This window comes from Pan troglodytes, chromosome 5, assembly GCF_028858775.2.
Source record: "Pan troglodytes isolate AG18354 chromosome 5, NHGRI_mPanTro3-v2.0_pri, whole genome shotgun sequence".
NCBI lineage: Eukaryota > Metazoa > Chordata > Mammalia > Primates > Hominidae > Pan > Pan troglodytes.
The window spans coordinates 40,384,596-40,408,269 of record NC_072403.2 but is presented as its reverse complement, the minus strand read 5'-3'; the positions used below and the strand labels follow the sequence as shown (position 1 = coordinate 40,408,269).

The 23,674-nt window shown below is 57.1% G+C and overlaps 1 protein-coding gene across 2 annotated transcripts in view; it reads right to left on the bottom strand.

Annotated features, from left to right (window-relative positions):
• Positions 1–247: 247 nt before the first annotated feature.
• The window catches only part of PACSIN1 (protein kinase C and casein kinase substrate in neurons 1), a 69,092-nt gene continuing 45,665 nt past the window's right edge, over positions 248–23,674 (bottom strand). Inside the window, exons 1-10 of one of the 2 annotated variants that reach the window (XM_016955273.4) lie at positions 20,336–20,574; positions 9,034–9,159; positions 7,926–8,082; positions 6,542–6,777; positions 5,867–6,022; positions 5,578–5,753; positions 5,056–5,176; positions 4,832–4,959; positions 3,632–3,819; positions 248–3,051 (exon numbers count right to left, since the gene is read on the bottom strand). In XM_016955273.4, coding sequence (XP_016810762.1) covers positions 2,942–3,051; positions 3,632–3,819; positions 4,832–4,959; positions 5,056–5,176; positions 5,578–5,753; positions 5,867–6,022; positions 6,542–6,777; positions 7,926–8,082; positions 9,034–9,096 — 1,335 coding nt within the window. In that variant the 5' untranslated portion in view covers positions 9,097–9,159; positions 20,336–20,574 and the 3' untranslated portion in view covers positions 248–2,941. Of the gene's footprint in view, positions 3,052–3,631; positions 3,820–4,831; positions 4,960–5,055; positions 5,177–5,577; positions 5,754–5,866; positions 6,023–6,541; positions 6,778–7,925; positions 8,083–9,033; positions 9,160–20,335; positions 20,575–23,674 lie in introns of those variants that run through there. The other variant, XM_016955274.3, reaches the window with a different exon arrangement.

Here is a 23,674-nt window from a genome sequence, read left to right as displayed (position 1 = left end):
ATGGGCCAGAGCTCCAGGAGCCTCCAGTATCACCCTCCCCAGTCCAGACAAGACCCAGGCCCCTGCAGGGTGAAGGGACCGGCTCTCAGTGGCCTAGTCTGTGGATGGTGGGCCAGGACAGCACCCAGTCCTGCTCGGGCACCACCCCTACCCCCCTGCATCCCAACCACAAATAGCTCTCAGAGGGCTCAGAAACCCCCAGGACTGAAGAAGGTGCACAGACTCAAGATGACAATGGGCAGCCAGGTTGACACAGTTCTGGATTTTATCCACAGTCATACAATCACAACTGATATATATATATATTTGTATTTATATACTTTTAAATTACACAATCATGTACAAAACAGGTGCATTGCTGAGACCACAGCACTTCTCGGAGTTTCACAAGTGTCGGAACTAATGGAGTCAGGAAGCCTAGGGCGGCAGACGGCGGGCGGTGGGGCAGCCCTGGTTCCTTGCAGAACCAGGCCGCAGAATGGTGGTTAACTGGGGACAAAACACATTACTCGCCGAGCCCCACCAGGGCGGGCCCGTGCAGCATCGAGGGTGCGGGCAGGGGCTACAGGAGGAGGCCATGGGCATGGCAAGGGGTGTGGCCCCCACACTCGGTGTTGAGTGCCCTGACACCAGCACTGGCAGGTAGGGCTGGGCCCTGGAGCTCAGGGGGACTTCCAGGTAGGAGACCCTCCCGCTCTGGGGCCCTGAGGACCTGGGGACTGAGAGAGTGGTCCCAAACAGGGCCCTGGAGGTGGCTGCTCAGGACGGAGGGGGTTTCGAGTCCCTGCCCTGGAGTGGGCAGCTAGAGTGCTAAGAGGGACAGGCTGGAGTCCAGCTGGGGCTGCAGCCCCTCCCCAGGTGCTGGGAAGCCGCTGGCACAGAGAGGGGGAGCCCAGGCCCCAAGGTGCAGATTGTCAGCTTCCCACCTTTCCAAGGTAAGCGATGAGGGACAGAGGCCCCCAACCCCAACTCCTGCCTGGGGAAAGGCTGGAGAGAGAGGCTTCTGCACTGGAGCTGGGAGGACTGCAGGCTTCCAAAAGCTTGCTTCAGGCTCTGAGGAGCCCAGGACACACCTCAGGCTTCAGCTGAAGCTCAGAGACCAGACAGTGATAAGGAAGGGGGTGCTGACGGCAGGAAGGAGGTCTGCCTGTCCCTGGGGTGCCATCGCCCCTGGCCCTGAGGGAGGCCTGCCCCAGCTCAGGCCCTGCCAGAGTGTCAGGACCCTCTGTGCCCACATGAAGAAGGTCAGAGCCTTGAGGCTGGGGTCTACTACCTCCTAACAGTGGGCTGTTGGGAGAAGCAGCAGGAGCAAAGGAGGACTGAGGGGAAACAGGGCTGGGCTGGCTCTCTCTCTTTACCTGGAGGCCCAGGAGGCCAGGTGTGCAGGAGGGAGGAGGGCATCTGCGGTCCAGAGGCCTAGAAGTGGCATCCACTGTAAGCAAGTCTCACCTGGTGCTGCAGGACTTCTCAGCTCCTTGCCCCAGAGGTCCCCAAGAGACTTTTCTTCCAGCTCCCCGCCCTCATGGGGTTTTGTCCAACCCTGGTCTGCTTCCCAAGCCCCCACACCCTCTCGTGCGGTACCTAGCACTCCGGCACCACTGCATTCACCAACCAGCAGGTGGGCCCTTTGCTCCCACCCACCCCCAAAGGTCCTTTCACTCTGACCCAGGTTTGGAGACACGGAAGGGCTGCCAGCAGGGAGAATGTTGTTCTGGGGGCTGTGGGGACAAGGAAGAAAAACATGTGACTATCTTCTTCCTGAGGGCCAGGGTTCCTCCTTTCTGCCGAACTCAGCTGCAGGCTCTCCCCTGATGTCTCAGGCTAGAGGCACCCACGCGGCCTTCACGGGCTCCCCAGGCAGGCCAGAGAAGAGGACAGAGGAATGGTTAGGCCAAGAGCCTTGCAGGTACAAGGCTTGGCCTCATGGAGGCTGATGTGGAACCCAGTGATTTTATGGTTTTTGGATGGACATGGAGGGAGAGTGGGGGGCCAGGGGAACAAGATGACCTCCTCCCCAGCAAATGGGAGGAGGCTGCTACTGTTGCTGGCTTTGCCGTAGGTTTGGGGGTCCCCACCCTAGGCCAGGGGACTTTTGAGAGGGGACAGGTCCTCTGCAAGTTGCTGAGGGGGTTTGGATCTGCTGAAGAACCGATGCTCAAAGTGCTGATAGCTGGAAAGAAGGGCCTGCGTAACAGGGTCTTGGTCCCTCAGATGGGCCTGGGGCTGGGAGGGCTGGCACAGCCCGGGCTGAGGGCCTGCATGCACTTCATTCACCCTCCTGTACCCCAGTGACACCATGACTTCCTCCAGCTGACCCCTCTTTCATGTCTGGGGGACCCCTGGAAACCTCCATGGGGGAGGAGGGTGACCGTTCCTCCTCCAGTCCCACCGGTCCCAAGGGACGTGGCTAGGAGTAGAAGGGTGCTCCCCGGGGCAGAGTGGAAGACTAAAGATGGGGAAGCCTCCCTTCCAGGGGTCTGGAGAGGAGGCCTTTGAGAGCAGGGTGGTGGAGGAAGGGAAGCAGGGCAGGGGAGGAAGAAGAGGTTAGGAAACCAGGCCAGGGAATGGGGCAGGTGCCGGCAGCCTGGAGTGGAGTGGGACGGAGGGAGTGAGGCAGGGTGGAAGGGTCAGGAGACATCCATCCCTCAGGGCTCAGGAGACTCTTTGGTGGAACCCGAAGAGCAGATGTTGTGATGTTGGGCTAAGTCCTAAGACTGTTACCTACCCTGGGGCCACCCCAAGCCCCAGCACCCCAGCCTCCAGGTGGCCCTGCAAATGCTCTGTCTCTGCATACTTTGTTTTGTTCTGTTTTGACTTTTAAAAAAATAAAACCTTGATCGGAAAATATGTCTGGAACTCTATGGCGAGGGGAAGGAGACGAGAGTGGGAGGGGAGGGGAGGCAGTGGGGAGGAGTGAGGGGAGTATGGAGGGAGGGGGCCTCTAGATAGCCTCCACGTAGTTGGCAGGGTAAAGGCCCAGCTGCCCGCTGTCCAGCCGCCCACGGCACCAGCCCTGCTCATCCTCCTCGCCCAGCTTGGTGAGTTCGTCTCCTGGGAAAGAGAACACAGGGAGGGGCTCAGAGAGAAGGCTGCCCCTCCCTCAACACACCGGCTGCTAGGGGAACCCTCCAATACCCACCTCCTGATTACTGCACTGGGTTTTAGATTCTTAGGCCCCGCCCCTGGAAACCAGCCCCAGTCCCACGCCAACATTCACGTGCCACCCTTGGCATAGGGGTCTTGGCCTACCTCAGCCATTCACCTAATCTGGGTGTCGGGTCCACCCCCAAAACCAGACCTCGCATCCACACTATTCTCAGGTTCTGACTCCGCCCCTGGCACCAACCAATCTAAATCTTGCCCCCACTCCCATCCTGGGCCCAGGTCATGCCCACAACCCAGGCCACGCCCCATTTAGTTCCCTGCAAATCCTCGCAACCCGTCTTCAGATCCTGCCTCTACCCCACCACACACCCAATCCAGGCCCAAGCCTCTGTCTCAGGCACCGCCCCTGCACCACCACACACCCAATCCAGGCCCAAGCCTCTGTCTCAGGCACCGCCCCTGCACCACCACACACCCAATCCAGGCCCAAGTCTCTCTCAGGCACTGCCCCGCCCAGCTGTCCTACCGGCCTTAAAGCTGAGCTCGTCCTGCTCCTGGCCGTCATAGTCGTAGAGTGCCCGCACGCGCACTCCCTTGGAGTCGTCCTCAAAGGGGTTGGCGCCCCCGTTGGTCTCACTGCCCCCAAAGGGGTTCCCACTCTCGTCGTCTGACCACTCGGTGGCGTAGGGCTGGCCTCTGTCGTAGCTGCTAACACTGAGACGCGGAGGAAGAAGCCAGCTTCAATGTCTCCCTGTACCGCATCCCGAGGGCTAACCGCTCCTCCTAATCAGAGCCCTGATCCCGAATTCTACCAAGGCTAGAGCAAGGATTGGCCACATAGGAGGGGTGACCCTCATGAGCTCTTTAAACCGATGTTTAAATGCAGGACCATTTGCGTTATTATTCAGCCCTCGAGGGAGAGGGCATTGAAGGGGACCCCAGGGCACATCCGAGCCTTCATCAGGGAGGAGGAGTACCACCTAATGTTTGAGAGCAAGGATCCTGGAGTCAGACCTCCTGGGCATCATATCTGGCTCTGAGGTTTACTAACTGGCAATGTGATCTTGGGCAAGTCACTTAACCTCTCTGGGTTTCAGTTTCTCCATCTGTAAAATGGTAACATTTACGCACTTGAGCATGAATGAGTTAACATATGGAAAGTGCATAGAACCGTGCCACACACAGTAGGTGCTCTAGAAGGATATGCTACCACTATCTTTTAGAGAGGAGGCTTGGTTCCTGTGATCTGGACCGGGGTCCCCAACCCTGGGGCTGCAGACAGTCCGTGGCCTGTTAGGAACCAGGCAGCACAGCAGGAGGTGAGTGACAGGCGAGGGAGCATTATCGCCTGAGCTCCACCTCCTGTTAGATCAGCCGCGGCGTTAGATTCTCATAGGAGCGCAACCCCCCTATTGTGAACTGCTCATGCGAGGGATCCAGGTTGCACATTCCTTATGAGAATCTAACGCCTGATGATCTGAGGTGGAACAGTTTCATCCGAAAACCACCCCGCTCCCATCCGTGGAAAAATTGTCTTCCACAAAACTGGTCCCTGGTCCCAAAAAGATTGGGGACGGCTGCTTTAGAGTGATGAACTACCACTATCTTTTAGAAAGGAGACATAGTTGCTATGATCTAGACCATTTCTTGTCTTCTGAAGCAAAACTCAGCTGCCCCAGAGTGTGGGTCCCTCTTGGCCCCAGGAAGCTCCACAGGAAGCACTCACCTGCCGCGGTCCCCAGCCTGGGATGTGGACTCTACCGCCCCAGTGGCATTGGTCAGCGCCACTCCCTCTGCCTTCTTAGGCTGTTTCTCCTTCTTGGTGGTGGTGTGAGGAAGGTCTGGGTTCCACTCCTGGTGGGGCCAGTGGAGCAGTCAGGCTGGGGGACTATGCCCTGAGGCAACTTTCAGCCTCTTCAGGCTCCCCTTCCCATCCCCACATATCCTCACCTCAAACTGGGGCCAGTTCATGGGCATGCCGGGGCCACTGGTGCTGCGGAACCATCTGAGGTCTTCCTGGGCATCAGCCCCCCGGATGGCCTGCTCCAGCTCACGGTACACATGGATGTAGCTGTGCTCAGGGAGATGGGGGAGGTGGAGGGCACAGATTCAACATGGCCCCTTCTCATCCTTGGTGAGAGGCCAGAGTCCACTCAGGGAAGCAGGGTGCTGGGCATGCTGCTCAGCCAGGAATCATGTGGGCTTTGCAAGAATAAGCTCCGGGCATGCTCGGTGGACTCCTTTTCCCTCCCACCTTAGCCATTCACCCCTCATCCAGCATGTGTTTCCAGAGTACCCAGTGTGCGTCAGCTTGCACTCAACAGCCCCTGTGTTTGAAGCCTCATTCTTCTTGACCCCTGCAGCTCTGCCTCCCCTTCCCGTCACTATGATGTAGGGCTGGGACGCCCTGCATGCCAGTCACACCATCTGCTGGCTGTGCCTGTGCCCTCAGTGCCTGCCATGCCCAGGTACCTGCTGTTCTCAGCCAGGTTGAGGTGCCGTTTGATGTCCAGCAGCACCTCCTTGAGGAAGACCAGCCGCTTTTCCTCAAATTGCTGGCATTGCTCAAACACCTGCTCCATGTTCTCCATGTACTGGGGTGTGGTCTTGCCCACATCTTCCAGCACTTTCTCATACTTCTCCTGTGTCTGTGGGCACCAGAGTGGAGAGAGGGTGACATCTAGCCAGGCCTGCAGCTCCCAGCCACCACCCTCTGCAAGGGGCCCCCAGACCCCCTGCTGCCATCCCTGCCCACCAGCACCTTCTGCACATCCTGCTTGCACTTGTCCACTTTGTCCTGCAGCTTCTTTTGCTGCTCAGGTGTGACCGATTGCTCCGTCTTGCTGTTCATCTCCCGTGTCATGGCCAGCTTTTCCTCTTTGCAAGCCAAATGGTAGGCCTTCTTGGCTGCCTCCAACTGTGGGGAGGGGGGAATAGGGAGTAGGGTTTTCATTTGTGACCAGCAGCAAACATGGTCACCCATTAACTCCTCCCCTGCCCACTCCCTGGGAGCTGTGAGCCCACACTCTTAAGAGCCAGAAGGGATGCAGGCCCTGGCTCCAGGTGTTCGGGAGCAGGGCTCCTCCATTTGTGGCTGCGTCTCTGCTTGGCACTGCCTGCTCCCCTGCAGATACCCTCCTGTCAGGCAGTGCAGTGCCCGCCCCATCTGGGGACCCAGGGGCCAATATGCTCTTCTGCCCCTGCTGGTATCTTTCCTGGGGACAGCGCCCCTTTTTGCCCATGGGTCTCCTTACCCAATGGGCACTGCCTACCCATCTGTGAATATTTTTTCCTGGAAGGCAGTGCTGCTCCCCTGTGGGCACAATTCCAGAGGGCAGTGCCCAGCCCACCCATCCATAGATGCCCTCCCTGGGATCAGCACCCTCTGATCAGATGGGCCCACCCCACCCTGCCCGTGGCAGCACCCACTGAGCACCTCCTTCATCTTCTTGGCCCAAGGCTTCTGGGCCTTGCGGAAGCCATCTTCAGCCTCCTTCGTCTCCTTGAAGCCACCCATGATCTGCTTGTGATAGGCGTCCTTCTGCCAGTTCTTCACCTTCTCCAGGTCCTCATTCAGCAGATTGTTCTTCACCTCCTGGTGCAGCTCACTCACCTTGTCTGCCTCTGTCATTATGGCACCCCAGGCCCGCTCCAGGCTGCCATACTGTGGGCCTGAGGGAATGGCAATAGGTCACAAGAACCTCATCGCCCCTGCCCAGAGGCCCCCCTCACACCTCCCTTCTCTGAGGCTTTCCCTTTCCTCTCATAGCAACAGAAATGCCCTTCTCTGCTCTACGTGGCCCCATCCTCTAGGGCCCACATCAGCCACCATCTCCAGGAAGCCTTCCCTGACTGCTCTGCCCTCCTGCCATGGCCAGCAGCCCTCGCTGCATTCTTCTCACAGTACCTGCGGCCGTACCTCCCTCCTCCTTATCTCTGTTGTCAGCGTGTGAGCCCCATGGAGTGGGGTCGGAGGGGGGCAGCCTGGACCCTGTGAGCTCTGACAAGCCCAGCACAGTGCCAAGCACACAGTAGGTGCTCCAGGAATGTTAGCTGAAGCTTGTGACAGATGCCAGGAGGCCACTGGGGACCAGTCATTCCACACTGACTTGTTTGTGTACTGGCACCAGCTCTGTGCAGGGCACTGTGTTAGGTGGTGCAGGCCCAGCCCCTGCTCTCATGGGGTTTAGAGTATACTGCAAGATAATAACATGAACAAGTATATGTAAACCGCAACTTCAAACTGTTCTAGATTAAAGGAACCTGAAGACACAATGCATAGAGGCAATGTGCGACTGCACTAGATCCTGGACTAGCAAGCGCAATTGCCATGGTAAATGTGCGTATGGGTCGTATTACATGTCCCAAATTTGATAGCTGAACTCTGGTTACTGAAGCAAATGCTCTTGTTCTTAGGAGATACATGAAGAATTTAGGGGTAAACAGGGATAACGGCTCCAGCTTACTCTCAAATGGTTCAGAAAATATGCATATCAATAAACAGTCAGTGAGAAAACGTGGGGCCAGTGAGCCTGGGGGAAGGGTATGTAGGAATTCTCCGTGCTACTGTTGCAACTTTCACAAAGTTTGAATTATTTCAAGATAAAAAGTGTTTTTTTCTTTTAATTCAACCTAAAGTTGTACAAAATAGAGATGAACAGGTAGGCCTGGTTTGATCTAGGAGGGAACAGCGCCTGAAAAGGTCCTGTGTCTGGTAGATGGAGGGCATGGTGCATGCAAGTAGCCGGGGCTCCTAGGACCCAGACCGAGGGGGCTCGTGACGGCCTGGGGGTGCGCACGATGTGAGCCTGGGGGAGCACCTTTCTCGATGAGCTGGCGCCAACGCTTGGCCCAGTCGGTGAGCTGCTGCCCGTACGCCTTCTCGATCTTGGCGCGCTCCTGCACGCAGTTCATCAGGTCGTTGCATAGACGGTGGCCGTCATCGATGCGCTTCACAGTCCGCTTGTAGTTCCCCACCTGGCGGCCAAGCAGCGAGCACCACTCCCGCGGGTTCCCAGCGTCCCCAGACCCTCCCGCCGCATCCAGCACGGCCACGCCCACTGTCTTCCGCCCCGCCTCCGCGCTTACGGCCTCGCCGTCCCCGCCCCCGCCCCGCGGCGCAGCGGCAACGCACCAGGGAAACTAACTTTCGGAGGCTCCAGCACCCTGAGTCAGGCCCCACCGTCTACACGCACCCTCACCCCAATTTAAACATGATTTCCTTGCTGCCACAAAATGCAGAAGGATTTTTAGAATTTGGACTTGGGCTGGAATAAATTATTCATTTTGTTTTTGCGAGTTAAATCTATTATATTTATATAGAGTCATATAAGCGTTGAGTTGAGCTGCAGCTTCTTGACATAATATTATGTTTTGTAGACATCTCATTAAACGCTTATTAATTTAGGTTTGGCAGTTTTCGTCTTGGGTTTCCGGAGCCAATAGCAATTTTTTTTCTCCAGGTCTCAAATATTTCCGAAGGTTCTGAAAATGCTGGCTTCTGGCTGTGCCTCCCGCTCTGCGGCCCCGTGGGGCTCTGGGAGCTCACTCCCTCTCTCTGTGTCCGGCGCTCCACCCCTGCCCACCTCAGGATAGGGGGCGAGCGAGGGAAATAGGAACAGCTGAGAAAGGCTGTGCTGTACCTGCCTGATGGAAGTGCCACAGAGTCACAAAGGGCCTGTTCCCACATTGTGAAATGCCACAGGCTCTCTCTGGGGGCAGCTGTGGGGAGAGAGGAGCTCCTGGCTCAGTGGGCAGTGCTCTTAGCCACTTCATGGCTACCGCTGCCTGTTGGACACCCAGGGCTTTGGAGGGGCCTGAGGGACTGGGGAGTGGGGCCTGAGGTCATGGGGTGAGTGATTAGGGAGCCTGGCCTCCAAACAGCCAGGCTGTCTGGTCCCCAGAACCTGGGGATCATGAGAGCCTTACCTCCCAGAAGCTGTCGGTGGTCTCCTCTGGCGCCAGTGAGGCCTCATCGTAGGAGCTGGACATGGTGTAGCCGCAGGGGGATGGACAAGTGCGGAGCTGCGGTTAGCAGGCTCGGCTGCTCATGCACTGGGAGGGCAGGAGAGAGATCCCTGGAGATGAGGGAAGGGCCCTCCACCCTTTGCCCCATTCCAGGCCTGGGTCCCCAAACCGATGGGACCCAGCGAGGCTTGCATTAGGATGCCATCTTCCTGTCCAGAGACTAACTCACCAGACTTAGGTAACCCCAAGAGTCACCCTGTAGCACCCTCATGCCCAACTCCCCATCCCTCCTCCTTCCCCCTCCCTGGAATCCATCCTCTATCCAGTATGAGCACCTCCGTTCAGAAGCCAGTCCCAGCCCCCAGAGCTGGTTCTCTCTCCTGGACTGTTGGAGCCCAGGCTCAGCACCTCCTCAGTTATCTGAGCCCCAGGACCCTGTAAATGCCCTTCTGTCTGCCCTTGCTCCCAACCTCAGCAGCCCCCATTAGCTTCTTACAAGTCTCCTGAGAGTCCCAAATGTGTGGTGTCCTGGCCCACAGGTCACACCACTGAGATCTATGGGAGCGTCTGGGGTGGCTGTGTCTGCCCTGGATCTGTCGGCAGGCATCAGGGTTATCCAATCTAGGCCGTGTGCTGCCCCAGGGCCGAGGTGGGTACTCCCCTCCTCCCTTCCCCCAGCCAGGCCTCACTGTTACCCCAGGCAAGAATGGCTCAGTAGTCAGGAGCCAGGACTCAGAGGGCCAAGGGCCTGGTTTTCAAGGAGGCAGCAGAGTCCAGGCTGCGCCTGGCCCTGATACAAGCTGCCAGCCTCTAGCTGGATCCCGGCACCAGGGGATGCCTCCCTGCTTCTGCACTGCAGTCCCAGGACTGTGAACCCTGACAGTGTGGATGCTCAGGGAGGGCTGGCCTCTGTAAGATTCAGCCCAACCTGGGGGTCCAGCAGCTGGCTCTCAGGCTCAGGGCAGGGGCAGTAACACGTAAGAATGGTTGGTGGAGGATGTCCCTCCCCCTAGGGCTCCCCATCTGTCCAGGGCCTGGGGCTCTTTCCCAGTAATAACCCAGTATTGCCTCTTGCACCCCCCAGGCGTCTAAACATATTTTGTTCCCTCCCTTTTAGAAGAACCACAGACAGACTTTCCCATAAACTCACGCACAGTGGGGGTGGGTGAGAGGGAGGACGGCTGGATTTCATCAAGGGACAAAGAAATGAGTCTGAATTTTTCTTCTCTTAACTTGGCACTTTTCACTTATAAAGCAGTACTTGCTTCATAAGGAACGTTTTAAATTTAGATACAGAGAAGTGAAAAGCAGGGATGTTTAAGGAAGCATGGTCAGCCAGGTGAGATAGGTATCCCTGGGGCCACAGTCCCTTCTAGAAACCTTAATGTCACATAGAACTCTCTTGTAATGCATAGCTGCCAGGGGGCTGCTAGGGGGTGGGCAGGAGTTGGGTGGAGGCATTCCCTTGTGGGAACAAAGGTAGAACCTGAGCCATTTGTCTCTCGCCCATGGTGATGGGAAAGTAACTTAATACCATACAATTGTTATTGATACAATTATGGGGTACACACCCTTCACCCAGGAACACCACTTCTAGGAATTTACTTCCAGTCAGTCAGCCAGATGATGCACAAGATTATTTACTACAGTACTACTTGTAAACGCAAAAGGCTGGAAACAGCCCAAATACCCGTCCACAGAGGGCTGGGTCAATAAGTTATGGTGCAGGCCTGTCTTGGAAGTTCTGCTCCTGAATGGAACCTTCCCCAGACCATATCACTAAAGCAAAAAGAGCAAGGTGCAGACCCATGTGGCTGGGGAAAATACATAAGTAGGGAGTGTTTTGGGAGGACCACAAGAGAAACTGGTGATGGCGACCATCTTCGGGGAATGGGGTGGCCAGGGGACGCAGGGGGAGAGAGACTTTTCTCTGTAGGTCCTTTTGTGCCCTTTTAATTTTGCCTCATGTGCATGAATTTTTTAATGTGCCTCGTGTGTATATTTTTTAAACCCTCTGGCCTGTGCTGGGGGAGAGCTGAGGGAGCTGGGAACCAGGATGGAGTGTGCTGTCAGCATGGAGGGAAGGGACAGTGCAGCTGAGACCTGGTATGTCAGGCCAAAATGCCCAATGGCTGAGACCACTCTCTACCTCGTCCAGAAAAGGCCAGGCCCAGGGTTCTTGGAACTTGCTGGGGTCCACCCTTGGTATTGGCAGGTAACATGTCTCTCCAGCTTCCAGATGAGGGAGCATGTGTAGTGAAACAGCTCCAACCTCAGGGTCCCTGCTCTGCTACCAACCTGCTGTGTGACCATGGGCAATTCATAGGCCTCTCTGGGCCTTGCTGGGAAATGAGGATGATATGACTGACTTAAGGATTAGATGAGGTGGTGAGTGTCCAGCCATGGCAGACCCTAGGCCCTCCCAACTCCAACCTCGGTTCTGACCCACACAGTGGTGGGCTCAGGAAGAAGAGCCAGGAGACAGCATGTGGACCCCCATATCATGTGGCTAGACACACCTTCCCATCCTGCCTCTGCCTTTTCCAAACTAATCTCACACCCCCACCCTGGGGGCAGGCAGGAGGCTCAACTCTGGACAAATGCCATGTCCTTCCTGAAGGGCAGTCGGTACCTGCTGTCACTAAAAAGGCTGCATCTCTCACCATCAGAAAGGGATGTGGCTGTCACCTGGCACTCCCTGTGGGCAAACTCAACATGCTCTTGGCCTTTCTTAACCCTTCAAAGGGGCACCAGGCCCATCTGCCTTCTCTCACCAGTGGCTGTGAGGCTAGCTCAGCCCTGAAGACACTTTAGTGTCTCAATAAATGACAGCTGGCATTGATTGGGCACATACCATTCACATGTCGAGTCTACCTCCTCTAATCTTCACCACAACCTGACCAGGCAGATTCTGCTGTCACTCCCACACTGTAGCTGAGAATCCAGGGGCTCCGGGATGTAACAGGGACAGAGCTTGTCCAGGTACCACGGGAGAAGTGAGCCCAGGGCATCACAGCATTCCTGTGTGATCTTATGATTTAAGGCTATCACAGCAATGACAGTGGCCAGCAGGCAGTGAGGGCCGAATGTCCCACGCACGGTGCACAGCACTGCATGTGGGAGCTCAATGAATAGACAACGGCCAGGTGATGTGGGAACTACTGTTACACTGTTTTATAAATGAGGAAACGGAGTCACGGAGCAACGAAGTAACCTGCCAAATGTTGCTCAGTGTGATGATTAATTTCAGGGGTCAGCTTGATGGGATTAGGGGATACCCGGAGAGCTGGTGAAGCATTATTTCCGGGTATGCCTGTGAGGGTATTTCAGGAAGAGGCAGGCATTGCAATCAGTGGACTGAGGAAGGAAGATCTGCCCTCATGCAATGTGGGCGGGCACCACCCAATCGGCTGAGGGCCCAGAGAGAAGGAAAAGGCAGAGGAAAGGTGAGTTCTCGCTCTCTTCTGGAGCTGACGCTCTTCTCCTGCCCCTGGACATCAGATCTCCAGGTTCTGTGGCCTTTGGACTCAGGGACTTTGCATGAGCAGCCCCTGAGGTCCTCAGGCCTTTGGCCGCAGATTGAGAGTTACCCCACTGGCCCCCCTGGTTCTCAGGCCTTTGGACCTGGAGCCATGGTACCGGCTCCCCTGGCCCAGCAGCTCACAGACAGCGTAACATGGGACTTCTTCACAATCACATGAGTCAGCTCCCCTAATAAATCCCTTCTCATCCATCTTTCTCTACCTACCTATCTATCCAACTGTCATCCATCCATCCATCCATCCACCCATCCATCCAATTGGTTCTGTCTCTCTGGGGAGCCTAATACACCCAGCTAGGGAAAGGTGCAACTGGGATTTGAGCCCAGGGTCTGGATCCAGAGCGCACACTCCTGACCATCACACTATCATTACATAGAGAGGTGTTGACATTAACATTGGCTATCACTAGCTGGCATTTACCGAGTGCCTACTGTGTGCTGGGTACGGCTGTAGATGCTTTATGTGTGCCTTATTTTCATTTACAGATGGGGAAACTGAGGCACAGAGTGACTAAAATAGTGCACCCATGGCCTTTGAGACAGTAAACAGCGGAGCTGGTATTGAATCCTCGCTCCAGCCGAAGCCCCTGCTGCGTGGCCCCTGCTGAGCCTCATTCCCCGGGACCCCTGAGGGAGAGCGGGAGCAAGGCTTACTGAGCACTTCCTCAGGACAGGCCCTCACACCCAGCACCTCGTTCATTCTCACAGCAATCCTCAGAGAGGGGCTTCCTCTTTTTCTTCCTGCGGAGACCAAGACTCAGAGAGGTAAGCCAAGATCGCGCAGCTACAGGTGGCAGAGTGAGGACTTGACCCTGGGGCCTGTGCAGCGCAGAGTAGGATTACAACCCAGACTCTGGAGCCAAATAATCTGGATTCAAACCCTGGCTCTCTCATGTATGGGCTGTGAGACCGTGTGTGGCTCTCTCCCTCTTCCCAGGCCTCGGCGTCCGCATCTGTAAAATGGGCTGTTGCAAGGATTAAACGGCGCACTAGACCTCGGGCCACTGGACCGCGCCTGACACACGGCGAGCTCTCCACAGGTGTCGGCGCTTACTGTCCATCCGCACCGCCGTTGCCTGTAGTGGGGCAACAGCTCCATCTCAGGGGTGGCCCTCTCTCTCTGTGGAGCCAGGAAGGGTCTTGCCTTTCTTGTCCATGAGGATGATGCAGCCTGTGAAGTGCAGACTGGGGGGTGCAGGGCTCTGGAGCCAGCTCCCCCAACTACTACCAGTGAGATGTAGGCCAAGTCTGTAATGGAGGCCTCAGTGACAAAGGAGCCCCAGGGTGGAGGGCATCTCTCCTCAGGCCCAGGCATCTCCTGAAAGCTGCTTCTAGGAGACCCTGGAGGGCAGGGCCCTCAGCTGTGTTCCATCTACTCCTGGCTTGAGGAAGGGACAGAGGAATTAAGAGCAGGAGCCTGGAGAGGCCAGGCCTGGTGTGGACCAAGGCGCCGTGTGGATTCCTACCTCAGTGGTCACCAATCACAGGCCTGGGAGTCACCCAGCTGCTCCTAGCCACCAGCAGGTCCTGAGCCCCCACCTCCTCCCTGTCCTCTCCGTATTATTCTTCACAGCCCTCGTCACCACCGGACACGCCATCCACAGCACGGCATTCATCACGTTGCGTGTCCTCCTTCCCACAGGAATGTCACTCAGTCCAGTCAGCGGTGTTTATCTGTCTGGTTATCTGCCGTATTTCCAGCATCCAGCGCAGTGCTGGCAGCATAGTAAGTGCGCAGTGCACTTTTGTTGAATGAATGAATGAATAAATGCCAAGGACCTTCTGACATTCACTTAATAAACAGCAGAAATGATGAATTTTCTATCCCAGAGCCAGACACAGTTACCTGCACACAGTGGGCGCCCAGCCAATGTTGACGATGATGATGATGACACAACCAGAACCAGGAGCCAGGAGCCAGGAGGGGGTCCCGAGTCCCACCCGCCCTCTGTCTCCAAGCCGGGCTTCTCCTGGAGAGCCTTTCCCTCCTCTTGGTCAGCCCTCAGGGCCCGGTTCCAGGGTCTCCTCCTCCCTGTGGTCCCAGGACCATCCTGCCCTCAGCATGGCGTCCTCCGTCCTCAGGGGTACTGCAGCACGCAGGCAGCATCAATGACACAACCATTTTTGAGCGCCTACTGTGTGCCATTGTGAGCGCCTCCTCACACGCTTTATCTCCAAACCTCACAGCCCACTGAGATGGCTGTTGCCTTCCCTGTTCTAGAGATGAGTACCTGAGACTCAGAGAAGTTAGATAACTTGTCCAAGGTCACACAGCAGGAAAGAGGCAGAGCCAGACTCAGACCCAGGGGTGGGTCCTTCCCCTGCCCCTGCTCCTGGCTGTCTGTGGGTGTCACTCCAGCCCTCCTGGCCTAAGGCCTTCTCCCCACAGAACAGGCTCAGCTCAGGGACAGGGCCATGGGGAAACCAGAGCTGCCTGCCTCTCCCCCAGGGTCTCAGGTCCTACAAATATTCCCAGCAGTGCCCCCCAACCCACTCCTTGCCTTACCCAGAGATAGACCGACAGGCTCACAGCGCCTGGCTTGGGGCCACACAGGGACTCTGACCCATCTCTGCTGGGGCTCCCAATGCAGCGGGGAGGATTTGAGTCAGCTGAGATGCACCGTGTCCACTAGAGCCTCTGCCCCTTTGCTCATGTCTCCCCACAACCCAGCCTAGGGCACATGCCATCCTCCCTCCCATCACTCACCCCTCCCCAAAAAACCTCTGCTTCCCTTCAAGGGCCAGCTCAGTCCCTGTCCCTCCAAGAAGTCTTCCCCAAATACCCCAGCCCTCGCCTACCCCTCCCCTCATCTGACACTAACACTGTGGTGCCATTCTTAGGCATGCCCTCCCCTAAACAGTCTTGCTGGTTCAGGAGTGGCAACCTGCTGTCCCAAAAAGCTGATTAGCACAATAGCTAACAGCACCAAGAGGCCAGACAGAATGTCTGCAGATGAGGTTCAAATCCCTGCTCTGCCACTGACCTTGGCAAGTTAGTTAAACTCTCTGTGCCTCGGTTTCCTCATCTGCAAAAGGAGGTGATGATAGCACCTACCCCATGGGATAGCACCTACCCCCATGATAGCACCTACCCCCATGGGGTGTAGGAGGAAATGAGTGCCCAGTGCACAGAAGGCCCAGAGTTCACCTGCAGTATTATGGGTGTTAACAGCTACAGAGCCTTCATGACAGGAGTCTCATCTCTCTGGATCACCTGGCTCCCCTTCTCCCCTCCTCAGCTAATACCCCCAGAGCCCTTCCAGGACTGTTGGGCCTCACCTGGGACCTTCAGGTCTCCAGGTCCCCCATGAAAGGAAGATCTCAGGCCTGGCTTCCTCTTGCTTTCTCTTTGGGTCTGAAAACCAGTCCCCTGGACCTCCATCCCCTCTAACCTGGGTTATTCCAGGCAGTCCCCAGGGAGCCTGCTCATTAGAAATGATGATCCCAAGTTGAGGAGGAAGGAGGAGGATGGAAACACAAATGGGGAGACTCAGGGAGGCAGAGCTCAAACCTTACTCAAGGCTGGAGGGCCCCAGAGAGGCCCAGGGCAGAGGGGACCAGCTGGGCTCATCCCAGCTAGGAAGGGGCCCAAGGCACCCCTTGGTGGCCCACCTGTGAGAACAGGCGAGCCTCAGACACAGCCTCAGGCACCCCAGCCTCTGTGGCTGGCCCCTCCTCCTCCCTAGCCCACTCCTGGTCTGACCTTTCACCCTTCACTACCCCTGTGCTCTCCCTTCCTCCTCCGGCCACCCTCTTAAGAGCCCAGACCCTCTCTCTCTCCTCCAGAAAATCACCCCAAAAGGCCCACATCCCTCCCCTGCTCTCAAGCCAAGTAGACAAGACACCATTTTGCACAGCCCACATCTTTAGAGGGCCTCTAAGCCTGTTTCAGGTGGGGCAGGCTCATCAGGGAGTAAGACCAGCCCTTCCCTCATGGAGCTTACATTCCAGCATGGGCAAAAAGCCAAGAAGAAAATACAGTAAATATCACCACATTAGGTGGTGACAACAGTTCAGAGAAAATTCAGCCAGCGTGAGGGACAGGGCAAAGCGTGGTGGAGAGCCGCTGGAAGGTGGTGTATACATACCCCAGCTCCCCTGCCCTCCTGGACTGAGTCAAAGGTGTGTTCAAAACCCCTCCCAGAGCTCTCCAGCAGGAGTGAGCTGAATTGCCCGCAGTGGTAACTTGCTTGGTAAAGCACCCTTTTTTGTCTCCATGTGTCATTTTCCCACCCTCAGTGTTTCTGTGGGCCACCTCCTAAATGAATCATATCCTTGTCTTGGGGTTGGCTTCTCGGGGAGCCCAAAGTGAGATGCCCACAGATGGGGAGGCAGAGACAAGAGCTTGTTGGGAAGGCAGGGCCCCCTCCTGTCTGCTCTGGGGCATCTCTTTTCTCAACACCAGTCAGCACACACTTGGCCACTCTGCAGGGGTCTGTCTGTCTGTCCTGAGCCCACTGCCTCTGTGGCCACCTGGAGAGCAGGGGCCAGGCTGCCTCCTCTGTGGGCAACACTCCTGGTGGGAGCGCAGCACGTTTTTGCAACACAGGGAACTCAAGGATGAGTTCTGACCAGGAAGAAGGTGCCGTGGCCCTCCCGCTTCAGTGGCTTGGGGTGGGATGCATGCAGCTTGCTCTCTTCCGGGGCCTGGCCGGGCAGAGCAGCTCTGGCCACAGCTGGATTGGAGAAAAGGAAGATATGTGGACCCAGTGCAGGCCCAGCGTCCTGTCCAACCCAATGTCCCTGAGGCAATGGCTCAGGTAGGCGGGCATCATCTTCCCCTGTGAGGACAGAATCATAGGCCCCCACGACAGCACAGATGCTGAGCCAGCCCCCGAGGGAGACACTCCTGGCTTTACACTGCAGCCCTGGTTCTCAGGGTGCAGAGCTGGGCTACAGCAGTGAACAAGACAGAAAACCCCCTCCCTTGTGGGGCTGACATTCTAGAGAGGCTGAGCAGGCAAGAAACGAGATAAATAAGTGGTAATCAAGGATGTTAGAAGGTGACAAGGGCTGTAAAGGAAAGCAAGGCAGGGGAGGGGACAGGGAGGGAAGATGGGGGCGAGGAGTTGTGCTTTTTTATGGAGGATGGTCAGATAAGGTCATTCTGAGCAGGTGGCCTTGGAGCAAAGGCCTGAGGAAGGTGGAGAGGGAGCCAGGCAGAGCACTCAGGCAGCCTGAACAGCCCATGCAAAGGCCCTGGGGCAGAAGCCGGCTGCCAGGGTTGAGGAGCAAGGGGGTCATGTGGCCTGCGCAGATGAGGGAAGGGGAGGGGTGAGGCTGGAGAGGTTGGGGGAGGGAACTGGGGAGGGCCTTGTAGGTCAGAGGGAGGCCTTTAGCTTTTTCTCAGAGTGAGATGGGAGCCATTGCAGGGTTTGGGAAGAGGTGGGATGTGATCTGGCTTCTGTTTTAAAGGATCTGTGGCTGCTGGGGGAAGAGCAGACCACGGTGGGGCAGAGTGGGCAGGGAAGCTCTAGGAGGTGGCTGCAGTCCCCCAGGTGAGGGAAGATGGGGGCTCAGAATGAGGAGGTAATGTTAGAAGGAGCGGGAAGAGGCTGGAGTCTGGAAGTGCTGTGGCATTCCAGCCAACAGGATCTGCTGATGGTTTGGATGTGGCGGTGAGATGAGAAGTCAAGGATGGCTCCTGCCAGAGCAGCTGGCAGACAGAGCTGCTGTTTGCTGAGCTGGGGATACCGAGGGAGGAACGGCGTTTGGGGGGATGGGAGCTCAGTTCTGGAGCCCTGAGATGCCCATGGACAGCCAGCTGGAGATACCTCCTCACCCTTGCCAGCTCCTGCACGGGGGTCAAGGGCAGTGAGGAGGGGCCATCCGGGAGCCAGATTGTTCCTGTGTCCCAGGCCCCAGCCCCTGCTGAGCTCCAGGCCTCTCAGTGCTCCTGGGGCCTCCCTCAAGCTCCCTTTCACATGAGAAAGTCTGCCAGGGGAGGTCAAGTCTCAATCCGGCTTCCAGGCAGGTGCCCTGGGCTGTGGGCACGTTGTGTGCAAAGAATTGGGCCAGGGAAATGTGTCCCAGAAGCCCATCCTGGCAGCCCCGAGCCAACCCGTGAAGCAGCAACCTGACAGGGAGGGGCCCGGGCCTAGAAGAGGCAGGCCAGGGGCTGGAGGTCGGGGCCAGGCCTGGAGGGCCTGCTGAGTGGACAGACGTTCCTTCAGCTCTCACCCAAAGAACCTGCCCTACAGGCCTCACCAGCCCCTGCTCCAGTGGAGGTGGGGGCGGCCGCTGACGGGCAACTGAGGCCAGCAGGCCCGGCTGCAGGAGGTGAGGCAGGGCAGATATCAGCTCCCACCCTGGTCAGGAAGGAGGAGAGTGCGGGGTTCGGAGGAGCAGGGGCAGGCAGTGTCAGTGCGCACAGGCGAATCTGCATCCCGTTTCTGCCATCCCCGAGACCTGCCCTTCTCCCTCCTAGGCCCTTGATCCCAAAGTGGGAGCCCCCGAGTCCAGCACTCTGTGAATGTGCGTCTAACGTTTGCAGAAATGAGCAGAGCCACGCCAGCTTCTCAGCGTGTATGCCCCTACCCATCATGTGACCCCTCCTCAGCCCCTGCACCAGGCCCTCTGACCCGAGTGCCCATGGGAAGGGGACACCCCACACTGTGGTCCAGTGAAAGACCCAGCTGGGCTCTCAGGGGGTGCGGGAGAGAAAGCAGGTGGAGAAGGGCAGGACCTTAAGCACGCCCATAGTTGCACACATCAACCTTCTGCCCCTTGCAGGCTAGCATCTCCTCCCTATGCCACCCAAGGTGGCTCAGCTCCATTCAGGGCAAAACTGGACCAGGTGTGCCCCACCGTGAACTCCTGTGGGCCCCCTCCAGCCCCCTCCCTGCCCAGAGTTGGGGCAGAGGGCCAAGCTCCTCCCCTGCACCCCACCCTGCCCCCTCCTGAGCAGCTGGCAGAGGCTCCTCCGCAGTGGCAGTGCCCAAGAGCTCCCCCAGCAGCAGCGAGTCTGTCCCCAGGAGCAATGCAGCAGAGGGACAGAGAGCGCAGGAGGGAGGGCCACAGGCACTCCCACCCCATCAGAGGCCTGCTCCCTGGTACCCCAACTTGGAGACCCTGGGCTTGCTGGGGATGGGCATGGGGGTCCTTTGGGAGATCTGGGATTGGGGACAGTTCACTAAGTCTCCAGGGAGAACGAGGAAGGGGAAGGGCCTGAGGTTGGGGCAGGAGGTAGAGGCCTCTGACCTGACCAGGGGGCTCTAAGCCCAGTGCCTGAGACCATCCAGGGCCAGCAGGGAGGCTCTGGTGTCATCGGGGGTGGGAGGAGAGTCTGCTTATCCCAAATGGCCGGAGCCTAGCAGTGCCTTGAGTGGGGCAGGGGCATCCTTACTCCTCCCTGCCCTCTGCCGCCTACCCTGTCTAGCTTCAGACTGTGGGTCCCTGGAGGCTCCAGCCTCCCTCGGCCTGCTGCCCCAAGGAGGGGGCATGGCTACAAAGTCAGGACCTGTGGCAGTGGTGGAGACAAGAGGTACAGAGGAGGAAAGGCAACAGGGACAGTCCCCCTGATGAGGAGGATCAAGGTTCTGACGGTTCTGACGAGACCTCTCAGGATGCTGGCTGCGCCCCACACCCCGCTCCCCAGCCTGGTCCCTGGCCCGGCCCCTCCAGCTGGCCTGTTTGGCTCCTACCAGGTGCCGCTGGTAGGAAGGCAGGGCAGCCCCATTCCCCACTCTCCACACAGCCTCTTCCAGCCATCGAAATGCCTACCTGGGCCCGTGTGGGCACCAAGCTGGGGGCAAGTAGGAGCTTACTGCCCCCGCTGGGCCAGGCCAGGGCCGGAGGGGCTGGCTGTCCTCCTTCTCCTCCGTGGTGGCGGGCAGAGAGGGGGCCTGCTGCCGGGCTGGGGGCTCTGTCCTCTAGGGTTCCCTCCACCGCTCACTCAGGAAGGCAGCAGCGCCAGAACTGCAGGAGCCAGCTCCCTCCACCGCTGCCTCCTCCCCACTCCCCGCTCCCGACCCGCCTCCTTCTCCAGCCACCCACCTCCTTCTGCTCGTTTCTATGGCAACTGGGCAATGCTCTGCACAGACAGCCTCCCTCCCATGTACAGCAGGGGACGCCCGCCTCCCGCACGGCGCCGCATCAACATGGGCACGCACGCATGCACTTCACGGCCACAGAGACGCTGGTGGGGACACAGGCTCTGCCGCCTCCCTCGACTGGGAAGCCCTGCTCCATCCCCTTTCTTCCCTTTCTCCCCAAGATCCCACCTCCCAATCGTCCTTCCAGACAGCTGCACCTTTCCATGCACTTTGTTTGGGTCCTTAAAATCTAAGCACGTGCTGCTCTGTGAAGCATTTCTATTTGTTTAATCATTTATTCTCTCATTTGATGAAAATTCAAAATTTTGAGTTTTTTCTAGGCCAGGCTGAGTGTGAGAGATGCTCATGCACAACCTTGTGCCATAAGGCTTCATACCCATTTGACAGATTGGAAGCTGAGGGCCACAGCTGTAAAAGAATTGGAGAGTCCAAGGTTCCTGGGCTAGCTGTCGGCACCGAGACCTTGTGATGCCAGTTCCGACGCTTCTCCCACAGGCCATGGCTGCCACACACCACTCAAGCGCACACATGGGTGGCCCTAAGCACTCGTGTGTCCAGGACATGTGCACCCCAACAACACACTTACAGATACAAACGCCCATTACATATATTTGCACACATGCATTTCCACAAGTCTGTGTATCTTCCTACACATGCACCTATAACACACACACACGTAACTGTGACACTAATATCAGCATACGCACATCTTTAAGACACGTGCACACACATCTACATGGATTCAGAACCTGTAACACACAAGCCCTTCCTACACAAACTCACTGCGGCACACACAAGCCCTGGTGCTAGCCTCATGGGCAGGGTTCAGGGATGGGAGTAGAAGTGTCAGGATCAAGGGGCTGAATAATGAGTGGCCTCCCAGGGGAGGATTTGCCTGTCTGCTCCGCCCCACCTGGGGATCAGGCACTAATCTGATCTCAGCAGTGTCTCAGCTCTGCTGCTGAAGGGGGATGGGGTGGGGTTGGAGACAGGGCCCACCCTCCCTCACTCTCATTCTGGAAAACCACACTGGATCCCCCCTAGAGCCCCCTCAGCCTAGGGGGCTCACACATATCCCTACTCACCCCTCTAGCATCGGTACTTGGAGTTATGACAGGGCACAGTAAAATGACTCTCCCAGAGAGGAGAATTCCAAGCTTCACACAGGCTTCTAGACTTCTGCCACCCCCAGGAGGGACAGTGTGGGTGGTGGGTGGCAGGAGACCAGAGTGGGGACTGGGGCCCAGGACACACAGCATGCCCCACAGGACATGCTATTCCCAGCCCAGCACCACTGCAGGGCCTCGGGCAAGGGCCACTGCAGCCCCTGTGCCCCAGGGTAATTCTCAGGGACCCCACACTCCCCAGAGAGGGCAGATACAACAGAAAGGAACCAGAAGCCACCACAAATTAAGCAAAAGGCCCTCTTGTAATAATAATGATAGCTCTTCCATATTCATCACTTCTAAGACCCCTCTCAATCACAAGGCTGCTGCCAGTGAAACTCAAACATAGCTGCATGAAGCATTCCAGTATTAGAGATGCCAAGAGATAAGAGAAAAATCATCTTGGGATACAGAAATGGGGCATTTCATCCATTCAACAGACACTGACAAGGCACCTACCATGGGTCAGAGATGGTTCTAGACACTGAGATACAGCTGTGGGCAAAACAGAGTCCCTGTCCTTGAGGAGATGATGAGCTAGTGGGTTCTCGGAAAGCCCGGGCCTGTCTCAAGGGCTCTCCTGCAGTCTTTGGCTGTCACAGGGCCTTGCATGGTGAGGCTACTGGACTGATTAGGAAATAGGCTCTGAGAGATGGAGCAGTTTGTCCACAATGACAAAGGCAGCCAGTGGATAGGCTGGGATTCGAGCCCTCGGTCTGCCAAGCCTTTTCCAGTGCCTCACGTTGATTCTATTAAGAAAGATCTGATTGGGAAACACGGCACCAGCCACCCCGTTTCTAAAAGTTTCATAGTCAAGTTCGCTTCTATCCTTGGATCAAAGGCAGGATGAGATCGTAAGTACTCAAAGTCCCAGTCAAGTGGTGGGCACGAGGACCCCACAATCAACCTCAGAAGTGACTTCCAGCCTTGCCTTCCTTGGGCCAGAAGCCTGATGTCAGCCATCCTCAGGCCTGGAGGTCCTTGGCAGGGAGTTCAGGTCAAGGCCTAGGCCAGGAGGGTGGGGACTCCCGGCGCCCAAGAGCAGAGGCTTCCTAGAGAGTGAGGAGGCCTCAGCTGGGGGACAGGGAGGGATTGAGTTCCCAGGTGCTGTAAGCAGAGCCCCCTGCCCACCTGCCGGCCCCCAGCCCTGGATCATCTTTCTCTTAAAGAGCCGGGCTCCATCCAAGGATACCAAAGACAGCTGCCCTCCCACCCACCCCTCCGTCAGCCTGATCCAGCCCCATCTGCTGCCAGGCAGACCCCACGTCCTGTCCTCCCACACTCAACGGATTCCAGACAGGCCCTGTGGAAGAAGCTGACCCCTTCTGTCTCCCCCTCCTTCCCCAGCACAGAGAGCATCCACCCTCAGCCCACCCCCACTGTCAGCCTAATCTGGCCCCAACTGCTGCTGGGAATGAAGGCCCTCTACTCTCCCACTTGCAGGTCCCACGCTGGCACAGGGACACCCCCTACATCATGTACACACACACACAGGCACACACATACACACACACATGCACATACGCACACACACACACACTCCATGCCCAACCTCAGCTCCTGTTCCTGGACCTTAGCCATGTTCCTGTCCCACAGGTGAGATCAGAGGAGGGTGTCTGGCCCACACCACAGGGCAGTGGCCCTCATGCCCCTGGGATATGCCTACTCCTTCTGTCAGCCCCCTCCTTGCCTCCTTATCCAGCTCCCCAACAGCATTCATTGCCCCCTCTCCCCAGCTCAGCACAGTTATCCCACGTGTTCCCCAGAGCCAGGGAAAATGCAATCAGTGCTCATTAGCTGCTGCTTTGCATCTCATCTGCATAATATTCCCATGACTGTCA